Source organism: Somniosus microcephalus, chromosome 2 (genome assembly GCF_052327205.1).
Source record: "Somniosus microcephalus isolate GS21.2 chromosome 2, FLI_Smic_1.0, whole genome shotgun sequence".
NCBI lineage: Eukaryota > Metazoa > Chordata > Chondrichthyes > Squaliformes > Somniosidae > Somniosus > Somniosus microcephalus.
This window is the reverse complement of record NC_140988.1, coordinates 286,323,211-286,341,277: the sequence shown is the minus strand read 5'-3', so window position 1 is coordinate 286,341,277 and position 18,067 is coordinate 286,323,211. Positions and strand designations below refer to the sequence as shown.

At 48.8% G+C, this 18,067-nt stretch overlaps 1 protein-coding gene across 1 annotated transcript in view; it reads left to right on the top strand.

Moving 5' to 3' along the window:
* LOC147123442 (urea transporter 2-like) overlaps positions 1 to 18,067 on the top strand; it is a 138,611-nt gene that overhangs the window by 58,258 nt on the left and 62,286 nt on the right. The window contains exon 4 of the mRNA XM_085973149.1: positions 746 to 874. Coding sequence (XP_085829275.1) covers positions 746 to 874 — 129 coding nt within the window. The remainder of the gene's footprint in view (positions 1 to 745; positions 875 to 18,067) is intronic.

Sequence of the window (18,067 nt, the reverse complement as noted above, 5' to 3'; positions counted from 1 at the left end):
CACTGCCCTGTAATTGTGGTTACTCCTCTACTTCTAATCTGGCCACTGCATCACAGGATTAACCATTATGTAGCATTTAACATATTGCAGACTTGAAGTCTAAAATACCTTTTCAATGTATATAATAGTTGCTGCAAAGAAAAAATATTAAGTCTAGAATTTTATTTCTGTAATGGCATATATGTGTGAGCATTAGAAACAAAATAAACGCAGATTCTGTGTACCAAAATCAACAGCATGTACAACTTCTCCTAAAAATAGTCTTTAGGAATTTGGGGAGAACCGCATGTGGGCCATTCAAAATACCACACATGCACAGTTTCTGCATTGAAAAGCCGGCTGCGCAAGATCCCTGGAGTGCTGCATGGCTGCACAGCTGCACAGCCATGCAGCTTATAGGGAGCAGTTGAACAGGAGTGGTCATTCAGCCCCTCGAGCCTGTCCACAATTCAATTAGATCATGGCTGATCTGTATTTTAAGGCCGAATGTGCTTCTGTGCTGTACTATTCTATAATAATGCCTTATTGTGATGCTCCTTATGATTAGTAGTGTTGAAATGTTCTATGAACAATAAAATAAATAAACTGCTCATACCCATATGCACTTCCTGTCTGTGTTGTGGTATTTAAGTTTTTCATTTTATAGTTGCATTTGTTTGACGTGACTATTCCCAAAGAAATCAAAATAATTTTGCTAATTCTTTAAATATATACAGAAAAGTGTTTTTTACTTTCATCTTTTTAGGTCCGCGATTGCAGCAGGGCTTTATGGGTACAATGGCATCCTGGTTGGTCTTTTGATGGCTGTGTTTTGTGACAAAGGAGATTGGTATTGGTGGTTGTTGCTCGCTGTGATCGTCATGTCGATGACATGGTATGTTAAAAAATCTATTTGGGCTCTTATTTTATTGAAGTTACACGAACACTATTTACAGTAACCACATTCTACATTCAACTTTTTAAATCTTCCAAGAGTGTTTCGAAAATAAAGAAATGACTTGCCATCTATAAAGTTGGAATTTTTTAATCCTTTATGGATGTTATTGCATGATGAAACATGAAGAGGAAGCCTCTAATTCACTATTTCGTTTGTCATAATATGTAAATATAGTGGTTGAAGTATTTAAATATCGGAACCACATTCTGAGAACATAACTTCAGATTTTGGAATTTTTTACAAAGATACTGTACACTAATGTAGCGATATACAATGAAGGGATAAGAGAATCTTGCAGCTTTATTATGCTTAATAATTACACTAGGGTGTTTATTTTAGGAGACGGTAAGTGCCTTCGCAGCACTGCTTGTGGGCCAGGGAGCAGGTGCTCCCCCTCCCCCAATACAAAGGACCCCCAGGGTCGAGGACCGGACCCCCTGAGACACCACCCCTTCCTCCAGGTCGAGGATCAGAGCATCAGAGACTCCCCGGATTGGAGCACCAACCCCACCACCCCGCCCCCGACCAGGGTCATGGCTCAGACCTGCCTGATCCTGCGGCCTGCTCCTGAGTGCTCCCCATCGACTGGAAGCCAAGCCTGCCAATCAGGGTGACTTCCAGGCAGGGAACCTTTCAGGGCCAAAAGACGCACAGCAACGTGCGGGGAAACCTGACTTCTGGGTTTCTCATCCGAAACTCCACCAGCCCCCGCCTATGTTGAAAGCTGCCTGCGACACAGGAGGACACTGTGGACAAGTTCACCATCTTTCCAGTGGGGGTGGAAACCTTGAGATCCTTCCCCCAGCTGGCAAACGTTTACAGCATCTTCGGTGAATAGGGAGAACGCTGCAGGTGCAACCCCTGAACTGCTGAAAACCCCTCCCCCGACCCCAAGAATTACACCAGGCTCAGCAGCGGAGTTCAGTCGTGAGTGCGATCATGGCCTATCTCTGTGTTAAAAAAAGCAGATAAAGAAATGTCATACAGACATGTTAAGTATTTGTCCACAAATATCGCCAGCAGTTATCTCTGCGCTAATATATATTGAAACTTCCTCTTTGATCTTCTTTGAAACATGGAGGGCGGAATTTTATCTTGGAGGCAGATAGGGAGCGGGGGGCGGTGCTGGAATGTGGCGGAATACCTGGGAGAACGGGTTGCAACAGGCCCTACTGAATTTAATGGCAAGGCCTGATTTAATTTTTTTAAATCTGTTTCTCGCCTGCAGCCAGCCAGAGTGAGAGACTGGCTGACTATCGGGCAGATAGGTCTGGGGAACAGACAGGAGGAAGGCTGGAACCGTCAGAGGGAGTCAGGGCCAGAATCATCGGGGGTGTTCAAGGGCCAGAATTGTTGGAGGGGACCAGGATCGTCAAAGGGGGCCGGGGGCCAGGATCAATGGGGGTAGGGGGGATTGGAAGGCTGGGGGTGTTCAGAGGCCGAGGGGGGGAATCGAACATTGAGGGAGGGATCGGAAGCTGGGTGGGAGATCAGAGGCCGAGGGGGGGCGATCGGAGGCCTCAAGGGGGATCAGAGGCTAAGGTGGGGGGGTTGGTGGGCTCAGGGGGGGAGGGGAAATTGAAGGCCGGGGGGAGGTCGAGGGAAGAGCGAAAGGGTCGGGGGGGTGCCCAATCCCGGTGGGTTGACGAGGCAGTCCTCGCCTTCCGTTAGCTGTTGGGTTCCCCGTGGCCCGGGAAACTCGGCTGCCCACAGTTAAGTTTAAAAAGGAGCTTCAAAAGGAGGCACACAGCCTTATTATAATATTTAAAGTGCCACCCCAACCCCCCATCCCACCTCTGTTAAAACCAGAAGTGGGCGGGTTAGGGTCGGGATTCAGATTTCTAGCACTTTAACCTCCCGCCAACCCCAACCCACTCATCTATTGGGGTTAAAATCCCCCCCGAATGTTTGTTGCTTTGCAATATGTTTCGGAAGTTGATTGGAAGGAGAACATAGTGAACATACAGGCCAGGTGCCGCTGTGCTGAAATAAAGACTTCGGCCTGAATTTTAATGGGGAGGCAGGTTGGGAGGGTGGGGGCTAAGAAGCAGTCGGGAAGCTCAGGAGAACGGGTTTTCCTCAGGCCCTGCCGAATTTAACGACAGGGCCTGATTTGCATGGGAAATCTCTGTTTCCCACCTGCAGCCAGTCAGGTTGAGAGGCTGGCTGTGGACGGGGAGGCCTATGGCACTAGCCCGCAGAAAGGAGGCAGGCATCGCATGGGGGCTGGCTGCAGGAGCACGGAGAGGGGGTTGGGAACAATCGGGGGTCGGGGAGCGGGGTGGGGGGGCCGGAGGGGCCCGGGGGGCCAGAAGGAGTGGGGGATGGAGGAGGAGCAAAGGGGAGGCAAACAACATTGGGGGACAGGAGGAAGATGGGGATGAGGCCTCATGGGGGGGGAATGGAAGCCTGGAGACAGGATCAGATGCCGGGGGGAGTCAGAGGCCTTATGGGGGGTCTCCGATCATGGGGGTGGTTTAGGGAGGGTCGCTGGATCTATTAAGCTGGCAGGTTTCTTGAGGTCTGCAAAACCCAACCAGCTAAAGTTAAATTCAAAATGCAGGTTAAATCAGAGGCTTTCAGCCACATTATAATATTTAAATGGCCGACCCGCCTCTTGGGAGCGGGTTGGCTGCACGCCCCCCATCCCGCCTCTGTTAAAGCCAGAAGTGGGTGGGTTGGAGGCGGGTTCTGGTCGGGATTCAGATTTCATAGAATCATAGAATGGTTACAGTGTAGGAATGTCTAGTTCCTATCAAGAGACTGAGGTCGACTCAGGCGATCAAACAAACGATGTTTAATGTGAAACTAATTGAGTTTAACAAACAGAGGCAAGAAAACTACGAATACAGGTCTAGTCAGTTCGGAAGCTCCACAAGGACTGCTTGGACGGTCCCATGGCTGGCGTCATGACGTCATCACGTTTTTCCCGCCGATGGGGGATCACGTGATGAACGGCGTGACATCATCGCGTTTGCCCGCGCTCTTAAAGGGACCGTGCTCTGTACATGCAAACAGTATATACAAAGATACAGACTCAGGCTGTAGTTAACATATTGTTAAAGGGAATTATATACATTTGATCGGAGTCCCTTAGTGGCACCGCCACATGCGCCCCCCCAGAATTGTCTTCAACAGAAAAAGTGAAACGGCGAGGAGGCCTGACAAGCCTGTCAGAGCGACTTCTGTACAGTTGGAGTGGAAGCTGCTGGACGGCGGGCGGGCTGGCGGGCGGTTGCGCTTGATCTGGCACGGCGACTGTGGGCGGTCGGCCACGTTTTGGCGGCTGTGCGGTCTTGACCGGGCGGTCAAGGTCCAAGTGTGCCGGCTTCAACCGGTCAACCGAAATGTGGTCCGGTTTACCTCCGATATCCACCAAGAAAGTTTGTCTCCCGGCTCTAGCACACGGAAAGGACCAGTGTAAGGGGCCTTGAGCGGATCCCGATGAGCGTCGTGGCGGATGAACACATATTCAGCGTTCTTCAGCTCTGCTGGGATGTGGGAGCTCTGAAAGCCGTGATGCGATGTTGGTACTGGTGCAAAATACCTGGCTGCCTCCTGGTGGCTGATGAGTTGATTGGATGCGGACCATGGCTCTGTTGGAGTCGGAAGGAAATCCCCTGGTACGCGTAGCGGCTGGCCATAGACGAGCTCTGCCGAGGATGAGCGAAGATCTTCCTTGGGTGCCGTGCGAAGACCCAAGAGGACCCATGGTAGCCTGTCCACCCACCCAGCGCCTTGGAGGCTGGCCCTCAGTGCGGCTTTGAGCGACCTGTGAAACCGTTCGCACAGGCCGTTCGCCTGTGGATGGTAGGCTGTGGTGCGATGTAGCTTGATGCCGAGCCCCTCAGCCACTGTGTTCCACAGCTCAGAGGAAAATTGCGGTCCACGATCAGAAGAGATGTCCGCCGGTACCCCGAAACGGGAGACCCAAGAGGAGATGAATGCCCTGGCTACATCTGCCGAAGTGGTGGATGAAAAGGGACCTGCCTCTGGCCATCTAGTGGTGCAGTCTACCATCGTAAGGATATGTGTAAACCCATGAGAAGGTGGAAGTGGCCCCACCAGGTCCACATTCACGTGATCGAACCGTCGCTCCGGAACAGCGAAGGTGGCCAATGGAGCTTTGACGTGATGCTGCACCTTGGCCTTTTAGCAGACCACGCAGGTGTTGGCCCAGTCGCGGACATCCATATGCATGCCCCGCCAAACGAACTTGGACGACATCAGCCTTTGCGAGGCCTTCATGCCAGGGTGTGACAACCCGTGTATGGCATCAAACACTTTTCGGCGCCAGGTGACCAGCACGATAGGGCGAGGATCTCCTACGGAGCCGTCACAAAGTAGCATGGTGCCTACGGCATGGAATTTGACGTCGGCCGCTTGGAGGCTAGAGGGGCTGGTTCGGTAAGCTTGCACCTCTGGATCCGAGGCTTGATCCGCAGCCATAAGGGCATAGTCGATGCCGAGCTGGACTGCCTGAACGGTCACGTGGGAGAGGCAATCCGCCACCAGGTTGTCTTTACTGGCCACGTGCTGAATATCAGTAGTGAATTCAGAGATAAACGTTAACTGACGCTGTTGTCGGGCTGACCACGGTTCGGCAGTCTTGGCCATAACGAACGTTAGTGGCTTAGGGTCCACAAAAGCAGTGAAAGGACGTCCTTCCAGCAAGAACCGGAAATGGCGGATGGCCAGAAAAAGAGCCAGCAACTCCCGGTTGAAGGTACTGTACTTCCGCTCGTTTCGCCGTAGTTGACGGCTGAAGAACGCCAGCGGTTGCCACGTTCCATTTACCCACTGTTCCTGCACTGCGCCGATGGCGTAGTCTGACGCGTCGGTGGTGAGGGCGATGGTGGCACTTGGCAGCGGGTGCACCAGCATGGTCGCGTTGGCGAGGGCGCTTTTTGTGTCAATGAACGCCCGGTCCATGTCGACCGTCCAGCTTACCGGGTCCTTGCCAGACTTGCCCTTGAGGGCGTCGTACAGGGGCTGCATGAGCAGAGCTGCCTTAGGCACGAAGCGATGGTAAAAGTTTACCATCCCGAGGAACTCCTGCAGGGCCTTGATGGTCTGCGGGCGCGGAAAGAATGTCACCGCCTCTACCTTTGCTTGCAAACGCACCGCTCCCTCCGATGTAATGCGATGTCCCAGGAAATCAATGTGGGGCAGACCAAACTGACACTTGGCCGGGTGGAGAATCAGGTCGTATTGGCTGAGGCGACGAAAGAGGGTGCGTAGGTGCGCGATGTGGTCCACCTTATTTTGACTGGCCACGAGGATGTCGTCTAAATAGACGAAAAGGAACTTGAGGTCCCACAGCACGGAGTCCATGAGGCGCTGGAAGGCCTGGGCAGCATTCTTCAACCCAAAAGGCATCCTCAGAAATTCAAAAAGGCCAAATGGGGTGATGACTGCGGTCTTCTGCACGTCCTGCGGGTGTACCGGGACCTGGTGGTAGCCTCGGACCAGATCCACCTTGGAAAACACGGTGCTCCCAGCCAAATGGGCAGAGAAATCCTGAATGTGGGGGATCGGGTATCGATCAGGAGTGGTAGCATCGTTAAGTCGCCGACATTCGCCGCATGGCCGCCATCCGCCGCCAGGTTTCGGTACTATGTGGAGAGGCGAAGACCAGGGACTATTGGACGGGCAAATAATCCCCAGGCGTTTCATCGTAGCGAACTCTGCCTTCGCGACCGCCAGCTTGCTGGGTTCGAGGCGCCGGGCCCGCGCGTGGACCGGGGGGCCGGTGGTAGTGATGTGGTGTTCCACACCATGCTTCGTGGCCGTAGAGGAGAACGTAGGTCTGGTCAGGTCCGGAAATTCACCGAGCAGGCAAGCGAACTCGTCCGGAGTTGGGAAAGCGCAGGAGACGGTCCGTGACATGGTGGTACCACGGTGGCAAGGAATGGAGTGAAACGTGGCCGCGTTGATCAGCCGTCGGTTCCTTACATCGACCAGAAGGCTGTTGGCGCACAGGAAATCCGCGCCGAGGATGGCTTGTGAAACCCTGGCCGTAACAAATTCCCAAACAAATCGCTGGCCGCCGAAGCACACCTGGACCCGTCGTTTGCCGAAGGTCCGGATAGCTCCGCCATTAGCCGCTTCGAGTGAGAGGCCGTGCCTCCCAGCTTGAACATCAATAGCGGACGCTGGTATAATGCTGCACTGTGCGCCGGTGTCGCATAGGAATCGCCGACCAGAGATGGAATCGATGATGAACAACAGCTTGCCAGAATTTTCGATTGCCATCGCAGCCACGGGGCACCCGTCAGACCCGTTCTTCTTTTGCCGGGGTTGCAGTTGTTTTTTTTGGGAGAGAAGCTGCAGGGAGGGCGGCAACATCTGGCTTTCATGCCAAACCACGCGTGGTAGGAGCAGAGCCCCGAAGGTTGAGGAGCTGGGGTGGCGTCTGTGGGGGATGGGCGCCTCGTGGCAGCGCAGTACTGCTGCGTCACCGTGAAAATCTTGTCCGCTTTGGCAGCAAGCGCTGCGCAGTCTGAGACTTCGGACCTGGCCAGGGCAGCTTGTACCTGCTCCAGTAACTGACTGAGGACGAGCTCCCTAAAGAGGAAGCATTCCAGTTCGGAGCCAAGGAGCGTGAGCATTTGGCTCATGAGCTCAGACGGCTTGGAGTCCCCGAGGCTGGGCATAGTGAGCAGTCGGCGGGCGCGCTCCGACTTCGTGAGCCCGAAGACCTGTAACAACCGCGCCTTGATTGTTTCATACTTGCGGTCGTCCGGGGGGTTCTCAAGCAGGCTAACGATCCACGACGCAGTGGAGCTGTCGAGTGCGGAGACCACGTAAAAATATCGGGTCTGATCCGCAACGATCTTCCGTAGTGCAAACTGGGCTTCGACCTGGATGAACCAGGCGGTCGCTTGTTGCTCCCAGAATTGCGGTAGCTTCAATGCAACGGCGTTTGTTTCCATGCTTCGTTCCTTCTGCGAAAACCGTTCGCAAAAGTCGGGGTCACCAATGTAGGAATGTCTAGTTCCTATCAAGAGACTGAGGTCGACTCAGGCGATCAAACAAACGATGTTTAATGTGAAACTAATTGAGTTTAACAAACAGATGCAAGAAAACTACGAATACAGGTCTAGTCAGTTCGGAAGCTCCACGAGGACTGCTTGGACGGTCCCGTGGCTGGCGTCATGACGTCATCACGTTTTTCCCGCCGATGGGGGATCACGTGATGAACGGCATGACGTCATCGCATTTGCCCGCGCTCTTAAAGGGACCGCGCTCTGTACATGCAAACAGTATATACAAAGATACAGACTCAGGCTGTAGTTAACATATTGTTAAAGGGAATTATATACATTTGATCAGAGTCCCTTAGTGGCTCCGCCACAACAGCACAGAAGGAGGCCTTTCGGTCCGTCGGGCACGTGCCAGCTCTCTGCAAGAGCACTTTAGCTAGTCCCACTCCCCCGCCCTTTCCCCGTAGCCCTGCAAATATTTTCCTTCAGGTACTTATCCAATTCCATTTTGAAAGCCATGATTCAATCTGCCTCCACCACCCTATCAGGCAGTGCATTCCAGATCATAACCACTCACTGCGTAAACATTTTTTTCCTCCTGCTGCCTTTGGTTCTTCTGCCAATCACCTTAAATCTGTGTCCTCTGGGTCTCAACCCTTCCGCCAATGGGAACAATTTCCCGCTATCTACTCTGTCTAGACCCCTCATGATTTTGAACACCTCTATCAAATCTCCTCTCAACCTTCTCTGCTCTAAGGAGAACAACCCCAGCTTCTCTAGTCTATCCACGCAACTGAAGTCACTCATCCCTAGAACCATTCTTGTAAATCTTTTCTGCACCCTTTCTAAGGCCTTCAAATCCTTCCTAAAGTGCAGTGCCCAGAATTGGACATAATACTCCAGTTGAGGCCAAACCAGTGTTTTGTAAGGGTTCATCATAACTTCCTTGCTTTTGTACTCTATGCCTCTATTTATGAAGCCCAGGATCCCGTATGCTTTTTTAACCACTTTCTCAACCTGCCCTGCCGCCTTCAAAAATTTGTGTACACATACCCCAGGCCTCTCTGTTCATGCACCCCCTTTAGAATTGTACCCTTTAGTTTATATTGCCTCTCCTCATTCTTCCTACCAGAATGTATCACTTCACACTTTTCTGCGTCAAATTTCATCTGCCATGTGTCTGCCCATTCCACCAACCTGTCTATGTCCTCTTGAAGACTATTACTATCCTCCTCACGGTTCACTATACTTCCAAGCACTATACTTCCAAGTTTTGTGTCATCTGCAAATTTTGAAATTGTGCCCTGTACCACTATGTGCCTTCCTCCAGTCCGAAAAACAACTGTTCACCACTACTCTCTGTTTCGTATCCATGCTGCCACTGTCCCTTTTATTCCATGGGCTTCAACTTTGCTGGCAAGCCTATTAAGTGGCACTTTATCAAACGCCTTTTGGAAGTCTATGTGCACCACATCAACCGCATTGCCCTCATCAACCCTCTCTGTTATCTCATCAAAAAACGCAATCAAGTTAGTTAAACATAATTTGCCTTTAATAAATCATGCTGGCTTTTCTTAATTAATTCACACTTGTCCAAGTGGCTGTTAATTTTGTCCCTGATTATCATTTCTAAAAGCGTCCCCACTACCAAGGTTAAACTGACTGGCCTGTGGTTACTGGGTTTAACGTTACACCCTTTTTTGAATAAGGGTGTAACATTTGAAATTCTTCAGTCCTCTGGCACCACCCCTGTATCTAAGGAGGATTGGAAGATTATGGCCAGCAATTTCCACCTTTACTTCCCTCAGCATCCTAGGATGCATCCCATCCGGTCCTGGTGACTTTAAGTACAGCCAGCCTTTCTAGTACCTCCTCTTTATTAATTTTTATCCAATCCAGATTTTTAACTTCCCACACAACCCCAACCCACTCGTTATTTTAGGTTTAAATTTCCCCCTTCAGGTCATGCCTGGAGGTAAATAAATCCTTAATCTGTGCTATCTCTTTAGGAAAAGATCCAAAAAAAATCCAATGCTGAAAGGGTGTCGGAAATGGAAAAATTAAAGTCAAACTTTTGAACAGGCATATCCCTTAGTGTAGTTACAATAGTAGCCTAGAGATAGATTAATCAGAATAAAAAAAATTCAAGAGAAATAGAAGTAGGAATTGGTATGTTTTTTTCAGGTGTAAAACAAGCACCAGCATCCCAATTTAATAGTGGGACAACCTGAGTCGAATCTGCGCAGACATTGGTCTGACTGCTAAACTCGAGGGACCATTTTTTATGTGTCCATTGCATGCATTAAGCCCTTACACATACTTGAGGGGCCTAAAACCTGTTGAAGGCCCCTCTACAAAATGTGATCCTGATGAGCAGGGCAGGCATCGGACCTGCCCCACTCACGAGCTTTCAGTGGCCCCTGTGGCCGCCAATTACAGGTCAATTTTGTTTAGCTTTTCTGTGGAGCCAGGAGGAGCAGGAGTGCTTTCCCTGACTCCACAGTCCTGGTGATCGGCTCCCCTGTTGTCCGATCCAACCCCCAATCTTGGAAATTCCCTGAGGGCCGAGCTGCCTGCAGAGGTGCAACAGGCACCGGCAGCTCGTCCCAGAGATGTAGATGAGGTCTGGGCCCAAAAATGGGACTAAGATTAATTGCTCACCCATAGATTGGAAAGTTACATCGTAATTGATTTATTAAGGCCAAGTATGTTTATTTATTCTCGCAGCGTTGTCTTCTCACATTGCAGGGACCCTTGTTCACCGGGAGCATATATCAGAAATTCTGGCACGCACTAAACACAATTTTCTGAGCAAAACTGGTAAGAAAATCATAGGCGGCATGGCCGAATATCCAATACGCTCTCCCAGTGAAAAAGTGCCCTGCTAAGAGCACAAGGGCAGAACATTACCATTTAAATTATATATTCGGTTCCGATGAATTAAAAATGATTCTCCATATGCAAAGTTGTTTCTTTTCAGAAGTGCATCTGATTAAACTTGTGATCCATTTCATAAAAATAATAAGGGTTGATTGTAATCATTTTAGGAGAATAATACTATAAGAGGTAGATGTGAGTTCAAGCATCATTGGTGGGTGACGTGGTCTGGAAAGGTCTTGAGCTTTCGCTGACAATCTGGATGAAACAGCACAGAACTGGAGAATGAATTACCTGCTGACTAAAAGCAGTGGAATGCACAACCAATTGAGATACAATCAAATAGCAAAATAAAGGGAAATAATATAATCGCTCAACCCTTGTAAAAGACCTCACCACAAAAATAACTACAGTTTAAACAACCGCAGGGAGATTGTTGATAGCAATATTTAAACTAATTTCTCATCTTTAGAAGGGATTAACGGAGAACATTTATAGATAGGAGTTATTTTATGGGAAAAAAGCCAACATGTTCTTGTAGAAGAAAGACAGCAAGAGTTATAATATAAGTCAGGGAGCCCTCACAAACTGCACCAGAGATTGTAATTTATCTGAAATATCTGGGAGCAAAATATATTTTTTTGTTCTCTCTCTTTCAAGTTCAGGATAAATATAGAGTTATAGACTCATAGAGTCATAGAGTTATACAGCACAGAAAGAGGCCCTTCGGCCCATCGTGTCCGCACCGGCCATCAAGCCCTGTCTATTCTAATCCCATTTTCCAGCACTTGGTCCGTAGCCTTGTATGCAATGGCGTTTCAAGTGCTCATCTAAATGCTTCTTGAATGTTGTGAGGGTTCCTGCCTCTACCACCCTTTCAGGCAGTGAGTTCCAGATTCCAACCACCCTCTGGGTGAAAAAGTTTTTCCTCAAATCCCCTCTAAACCTCCTGCCCCTTACCTTGAAACTATGCCCCCTGGTTATTGACCCCTCTACTAAGGGGAAAAGTTCCTTTCTATCTACCCTATCTATGTCTCTCATAATTTTGTACACCTCAATCAGGTCCTCCCTCAGCCTTCTCTGCTCTAAGGAAAACAACCCCAGCCTGTCCAGTCTCTCTTCATAGCTGAAGCGCTCCAGCCCAGGTAATGGCGACCAGAACTGCACACAGTATTCCAGCTGTGGCCCAACTAGCATTTTGTACAGCTCCATCATAACCTCCCTGCTCTTATATTCTGTGCCTTGGCTAATGAAGGCAAGTATCCCATATGCCTTTTTAACCACCTTATCTACCTGTCCTGCTGCCTTCAGGGATCTATGTACAGGCACACCAAGGTTCCTCTGATCCTCTGTCCTTCTTAGGGTCCTACCATTCATTGTGTATTCCCTTGCCTTGTTAGCCCTCCCTCACCTCACACTTTTCAGGGTTAAATTCCATTTGCCACTGTTCTGCCCATCTGACCAACCCATCTATATCGTCCTGTAGCCTGAGGCTTCCCTCCTCGCTATTTACCACTCCACCAATTTTCATATCATCTGAGAACTTACTGATCATACCTCCTACATTCATATCTAAATCATTAATGTACACTGCAAACAGCAAAGGACCCAGCACCGATCCCTGCAGAACACCACTGGACACAGGCTTCCAGTCACAAAAACAACCTTCGACCATCACCCTCTGCCTCCTGCCACTAAGCCAATTTTGGATCCAATGTGCCAAATTGCCTTGGATCCCATGGGCTCTTGCCTTCTTGACCAGTCTCCCATGTGGGACTTTGTCAAAAGCCTTACTGAAGTCCATGTAGACTACATCAACTGCACTACCCTCATCCACACACCTAGTCACCCCCTCGAAAAATTCAATCAAATTGGTTAGACATGATCTCCCCATGACAAAACCATGCTGACTATCCTTGATTAATCCTTGCCTCTCCAAGTGGAGACTAATTCTGTCCCTCAGAATTTTTTCCAATAATTTCCCTACCACTGATGTTAGGCTCACTGGCCTGTAATTCCCTGGTTTATCCCTACTACCCTTCTTGAATAATGGTACTACATTAGCTGTCCTCCAGTCCTCTGGCACCTCCCCTGTGGCCAGAGAGGTTCTGAAAATTTGTGTCAGAGCCCCTGCAATCTCCTCCCTTGCCTCACACAGCAGCCTGGGATACATCTTGGCCCAGAAATTCCAGAACGGGGCTTGCAGCGCGTGCAAGCCCCGTATTTGCACTTACCCCGCGCTCGTGCCGATCAGCTTCTGGGACGCCTGAACTTGCAGAAATAGAAAGCACATTCCCGGGCAGCGTATGACGTCACGCCGCCCAGGAGTGCAGCCAGCACGAAGCCAGGAGCGTGCAGTGTAAGTGAGACACGCCCCTTGAGGTCTCAGTTTCACTGGACACGCCCCCAATGTTTCTGTCAAGCTGCTAAGGATTTTTACATGCAAAGCAGCAGTTTAAATAGGTTTTTGGAAGTTTTTTGAAGATTTTGGTAACTTTTATAAACTTTTTAAAATGTTTACATTATTTTGAGTAATCTGAAGTAGTTTTAAAGAGAATTAAAGCAATTTAAAGACTTTTAAAAGCCCTAAAAGAATTTTTTAAATTCCATTTATTTATTTAGCAATGTCGTCGTCATACGTGTCTTCACACTGTTCCCTTTGGGGAACTGTATGAAGTGGTGGAAGGATTTATGGCCATGATTAACGCTCATTCCGTGACCGTAACCATCTTTGAACCAGCCATTAGGGCGGTTAGTCCTATGGCGGGAGGGTTTTACGGGCTCCCACAAGCTATACAAGGAGGGGGGGCCACCCACACCCACGGACGCAAATATCCCACTGGATGTCAACCCAGAATTTAGAGCCGGAGCTCCGACTCCACTTGCCGGGACTGTCTGGAGCGGGGTTCGAAACCCTACCCTGATCTGGCCCAGCGGCGGGGATCCTACCGCTATGACAAAGGCCCAATCCAATTAGCAACGTGAAATGGCAGCATAAGGCTCCAGTCACGGGGAGGGAAAAGGCGCAGGAAACGTATGGGTGTCACCTTTTGTGCGGAGTGGGCCTTTTGCGTAGCAGTAAGCATCCCCGCCGCTGGGCCAGAAGGAGTAGGGTTTTGAACCCCACTCCAGACAGTCCCGGCAAGTGGAGTCGGAGCTCCAACTTTAAATTCTGGGTGGACATCCAGCGGGATGCTTGCGTCCGTGGGTGTTGGTGGCCCCCCCCCTCAGATGGGTTGTGGGGGCCCGTAAAACCCGCCCGCCATAGGACTAACCACCCTAATGGCTGGTTCAAAGATGGTTACGGTCACGGAATGAGCGTTAATCACGGCCATAAATCCTTCCACCATTTCATACAGTTCCCCAAAGGGAACAGTGTGAGGATACGTACGATGATGACCTCTTGCGCAATGCACCTCCTTGGACCCTCAGTCGCAGATGCGAGGGGGCAAGTTGTGCAATTGTTAAATTTTTTATTTTATTGACATGTAAAATGTTGGCCCAGTAATTCCCTTCCAAATGCGCTAGTACGGTCGGGGTACTTACGCATCTGGCCGGATGAAATGCCGGTTTTCAGCATGCACAGTGCATGTGGGGAAAACCGGCATTTCCTGTCCTCTGAACGAAGGGGTTCAGAGGCAGAACGCGTGCGACTGCACAGGCAGCGCGTGCACAGTATAATTCGCCGCTTTCATTAATGCTTTCAGTGAGGTCCAGTCATTACAACTTACACATGAAAAAAGCATGGGTACAGTTGCTCCAGAGGCTGCGGAGGAAGATATTTCTTATCGTGGAGCTTCTGAAAGTATGTATGTCTGTATATATTCCTTTGCGTGTTATGTATATATTCCTTTACTTATGTGTATGAATGTATTATTTAATTATGACTTTCAGAGAAAGTAACTTATTGGAAAATCATAATTAAAAATATACATTCATACACATTAGTAAAGGAATATAAAACATACATACATATACGTAAAGGAATATATGTGGACATACATACATAACTCATTCTCACATTCCATTCACACAGCCACAATTGCTCCTTCTACCTACCGTTCTGAAAACCCGTTTAAAAAAAAAAAATTAAAGTTTAAGACTTAGTTAAAATTTCTTAAAATAACTTCCCTCCCTTTCCCAAACCTAAATATTGCATTTCATAAGCTCCTCCATAAAATATATCTCCTTCCCCAGCCAATGAACAACTTTACACTTGCTTTTTTCAAGTGCAAGTTCTCGGGACTTACCCTCACTGAATCCATCAGTGAAATCTACAAAGTTCACTGCGCAAGCGCTGCCTGTGCAGTCGCACGCGCTGTGAATAGACCTCGGGTCTGGAAATGCCGGCGTTCCCCACATGCGCTGTTCCTGCTGAACGCCGGCATTTCCAACGGCCAGATGCGTGAGTAACCCGACCGTACTCACGCTTCTGGCCTGGAATTTCTGGCCCCTTGTCTGGGCCTGGGGATTTATCCACTTTTAATCCCAGTAAAACCGCTAGTACCTCCTCCCTCTCAATACTAATTTGTTCAAGTATATCACAATGCCCCTGCCTGATTTCTATGCCATGGTGTGGAGATGCCGGAGTTGGACTGGGGTGGACAAATGTAAAAAGTCACACAACACCAGGTTATAGTCCAACAGCTTTATTTGAAATCACAAGCTTTCGGAGCGCTGCTCCTTCTTCAGGTGAAGTGGAGAAATGCATAAAGACACAGCTTATATAGTCAGAGAATCATGTCAGATGTTTACAGGTAACCTTTCCAACTGCCATTAATCACACCTCGGCAGAGAGATAATCACAGCAGTCAAAGGTGTGAATGGTGTCCAAACAGGTCAGTCAGGGAAACATTACATCAAAGAACAATGAGGTGGGGTCACAAGGGGTCAAATATTGCAGATGCTGGGGTCTGTATGAAAAACAAAAAAACAGACAAAAAACATTTTTTTTTTTTTTTTTTGGCTGGAAATCACAGCAGGTCCGGCCGCATCCGTGTAGAGAGAACAAGCCAATGTCAACTCGAGTCTGGATGACTCGGCCAACGTTGTCTACCTCATACGTTGCAGGAAAGGATGCCCCGGAGCATGGTACATCGGCGAGACCATGCAGACACTGCGACAACGGATGAACGGACACCGCGCAACAATTACCAGGCAGGAGTGTTCCCTCCCAGTCGGGGAACACTTCAGCAGTTAAGGACATTCAGCCTCCGATCTTCGGGTAAGCATTCTCCAAGGTGGCCTTCGAGACACACGACAACGCAAAATCGCCGAGCAGAAACTGATAGCCAAGTTCCGCACCCATGAGGACGGCCTCAACAGAGATCTTGGGTTCATGTCACGCTACATGTAACCCCACCTGATGCAGGGTCATCCAGACTCGAGTCGACATTGGCTTGTTCTCTCTACACGGATGCGGCCGGACCTGCTGTGATTTCCAGCCAAAAAAAAAAAAAAAAAAAAAAAAAAAATGTTTTTTGTCTGTTTTTTTGCTTTTCATACAGACCCCAGCATCTGCAATATTTGACCCCTTGTGACCCCACCTCATTGTTCTTTGATGTAATGTTTCCCTGACTGACCTGTTTAGACACCATTCACACCTTTGACTGCTGTGATTATCTCTCTGCCGAGGTGTGATTAATGGCAGTTGGAAAGGTTACCTGTAAACATCTGACATGATTCTCTGACTATATAAGCTGTGTCTTTATGCATTTCTCCACTTCACCTGAAGAAGGAGCAGCGCTCCGAAAGCTTGTGATTTCAAATAAAGCTGTTGGACTATAACCTGGTGTTGTGTGACTTTTTACATTTGATTTCTATGCCTACATCGTCCTTCTCCATAGTGAACGCAGATGCAAATTATTCATTTAAAACCTCACCCACATCTTCCGGCTCTGCACAGAGATTGCCACTTTGGTCCCTAATGGGCCCTACTCTTTCCCTGGTTATCCTCTTGCCCTTAATATACTTATAAAATGCTTTGGGATTTTCCTTTATTTTGCCCGCCAGTGTTTTTTCATGCCCCCTCTTCGCTCTCCTAATTTTTTTTAAGGACCCCCCTGCACTTTCTATACTCCTCTCGGGCTTCCACTGTTTTTAGTCCTTTGTATCTGCCAAAAGCCTCCCTTTTTTTCCTAATCCATTCTTGTATATCCCTTGACATCCAGGGTTCCCTGGGCTTGTTGGTCCCACCCTTGACCTTTACGGGAACATGTTGGCGTTGTACTCTCTCTATTTCCTTTCTGAAAGACTCCCACTGCTCTGATGTGGATTTTCCTACAATTAGCTGATCCCAGTCCACTTTGGCCAGATCCTGCCTTATCATATTAAAATCGGCCTTCCCCCAATTTAGAACCTTTATTCCCGGTCCATTTTTGTCCTTTTCCATGACCACCTTAAATCTCACCGAATTATGGTCACTGTCACCAAAATGCTCTCCTACTGACACTTCTACCACTTGCCCAGCTACATTCCCTAGAATCAGCTCCAGTACCGCCCCCTCTCTTGTAGGACTTTCTACATGCTGGCTCAAAAAGCTCTCCTAGATGCACTTGAAGAATTCCGCACCCTCTAAGCCTTTCACACTCTGACTATCCCAATTAATATTGGGGAAGTTGAAATTCCCTACTATTATCACCCTATTATTTCTACACTTCTCTGAGATTTGCCCATATATCTGTTCCTCTATCTCCCCCTGACTGTTTGGGGGCCTATAGTACACTCCCAGCAAAGTGCTTGCCCCCTTTTTGTTTTTAAGTTCTACCCATATGGCCTCATTAGAGGAACCTGCTAAGATATCATCCCTCTTTACAGCAGTAATTGACTCCTTGATTAATATTGCGACACCCCCTCCTCTTTTACACCCCCCTCTGTCTTGCCTGAAGATTCTATACCCCAGAATATTGAGCTGTCAGTCCTGCCCCTCCCTCAACCATGTCTCTGTGATAGCAACAATATCATACTCCCATGTGTTCATCAACACCTTCAATTCATCTGCCTTACTCGCAAGACTCCTTACATTAAAATAAATGCCATCCAGCCCTGCCATACTCCCTTGTGCCGTTACATATTTGCTCTGCTTTCCAGGCTGACTTGTTTTTTCCTCTATATTTGGCTGTGCATCACCCCCTACAATAGCTCCACTCTGTATCCCATCCCCCTGCCAAGTTAGTTTAAACCCCCTCCCCCCGCCCCCACACAGTACTAGCAAACCTCCCCGCAAGGATGTTGGTCCCGTTCCGGTTCAGGTGCAACCCGTCTGACT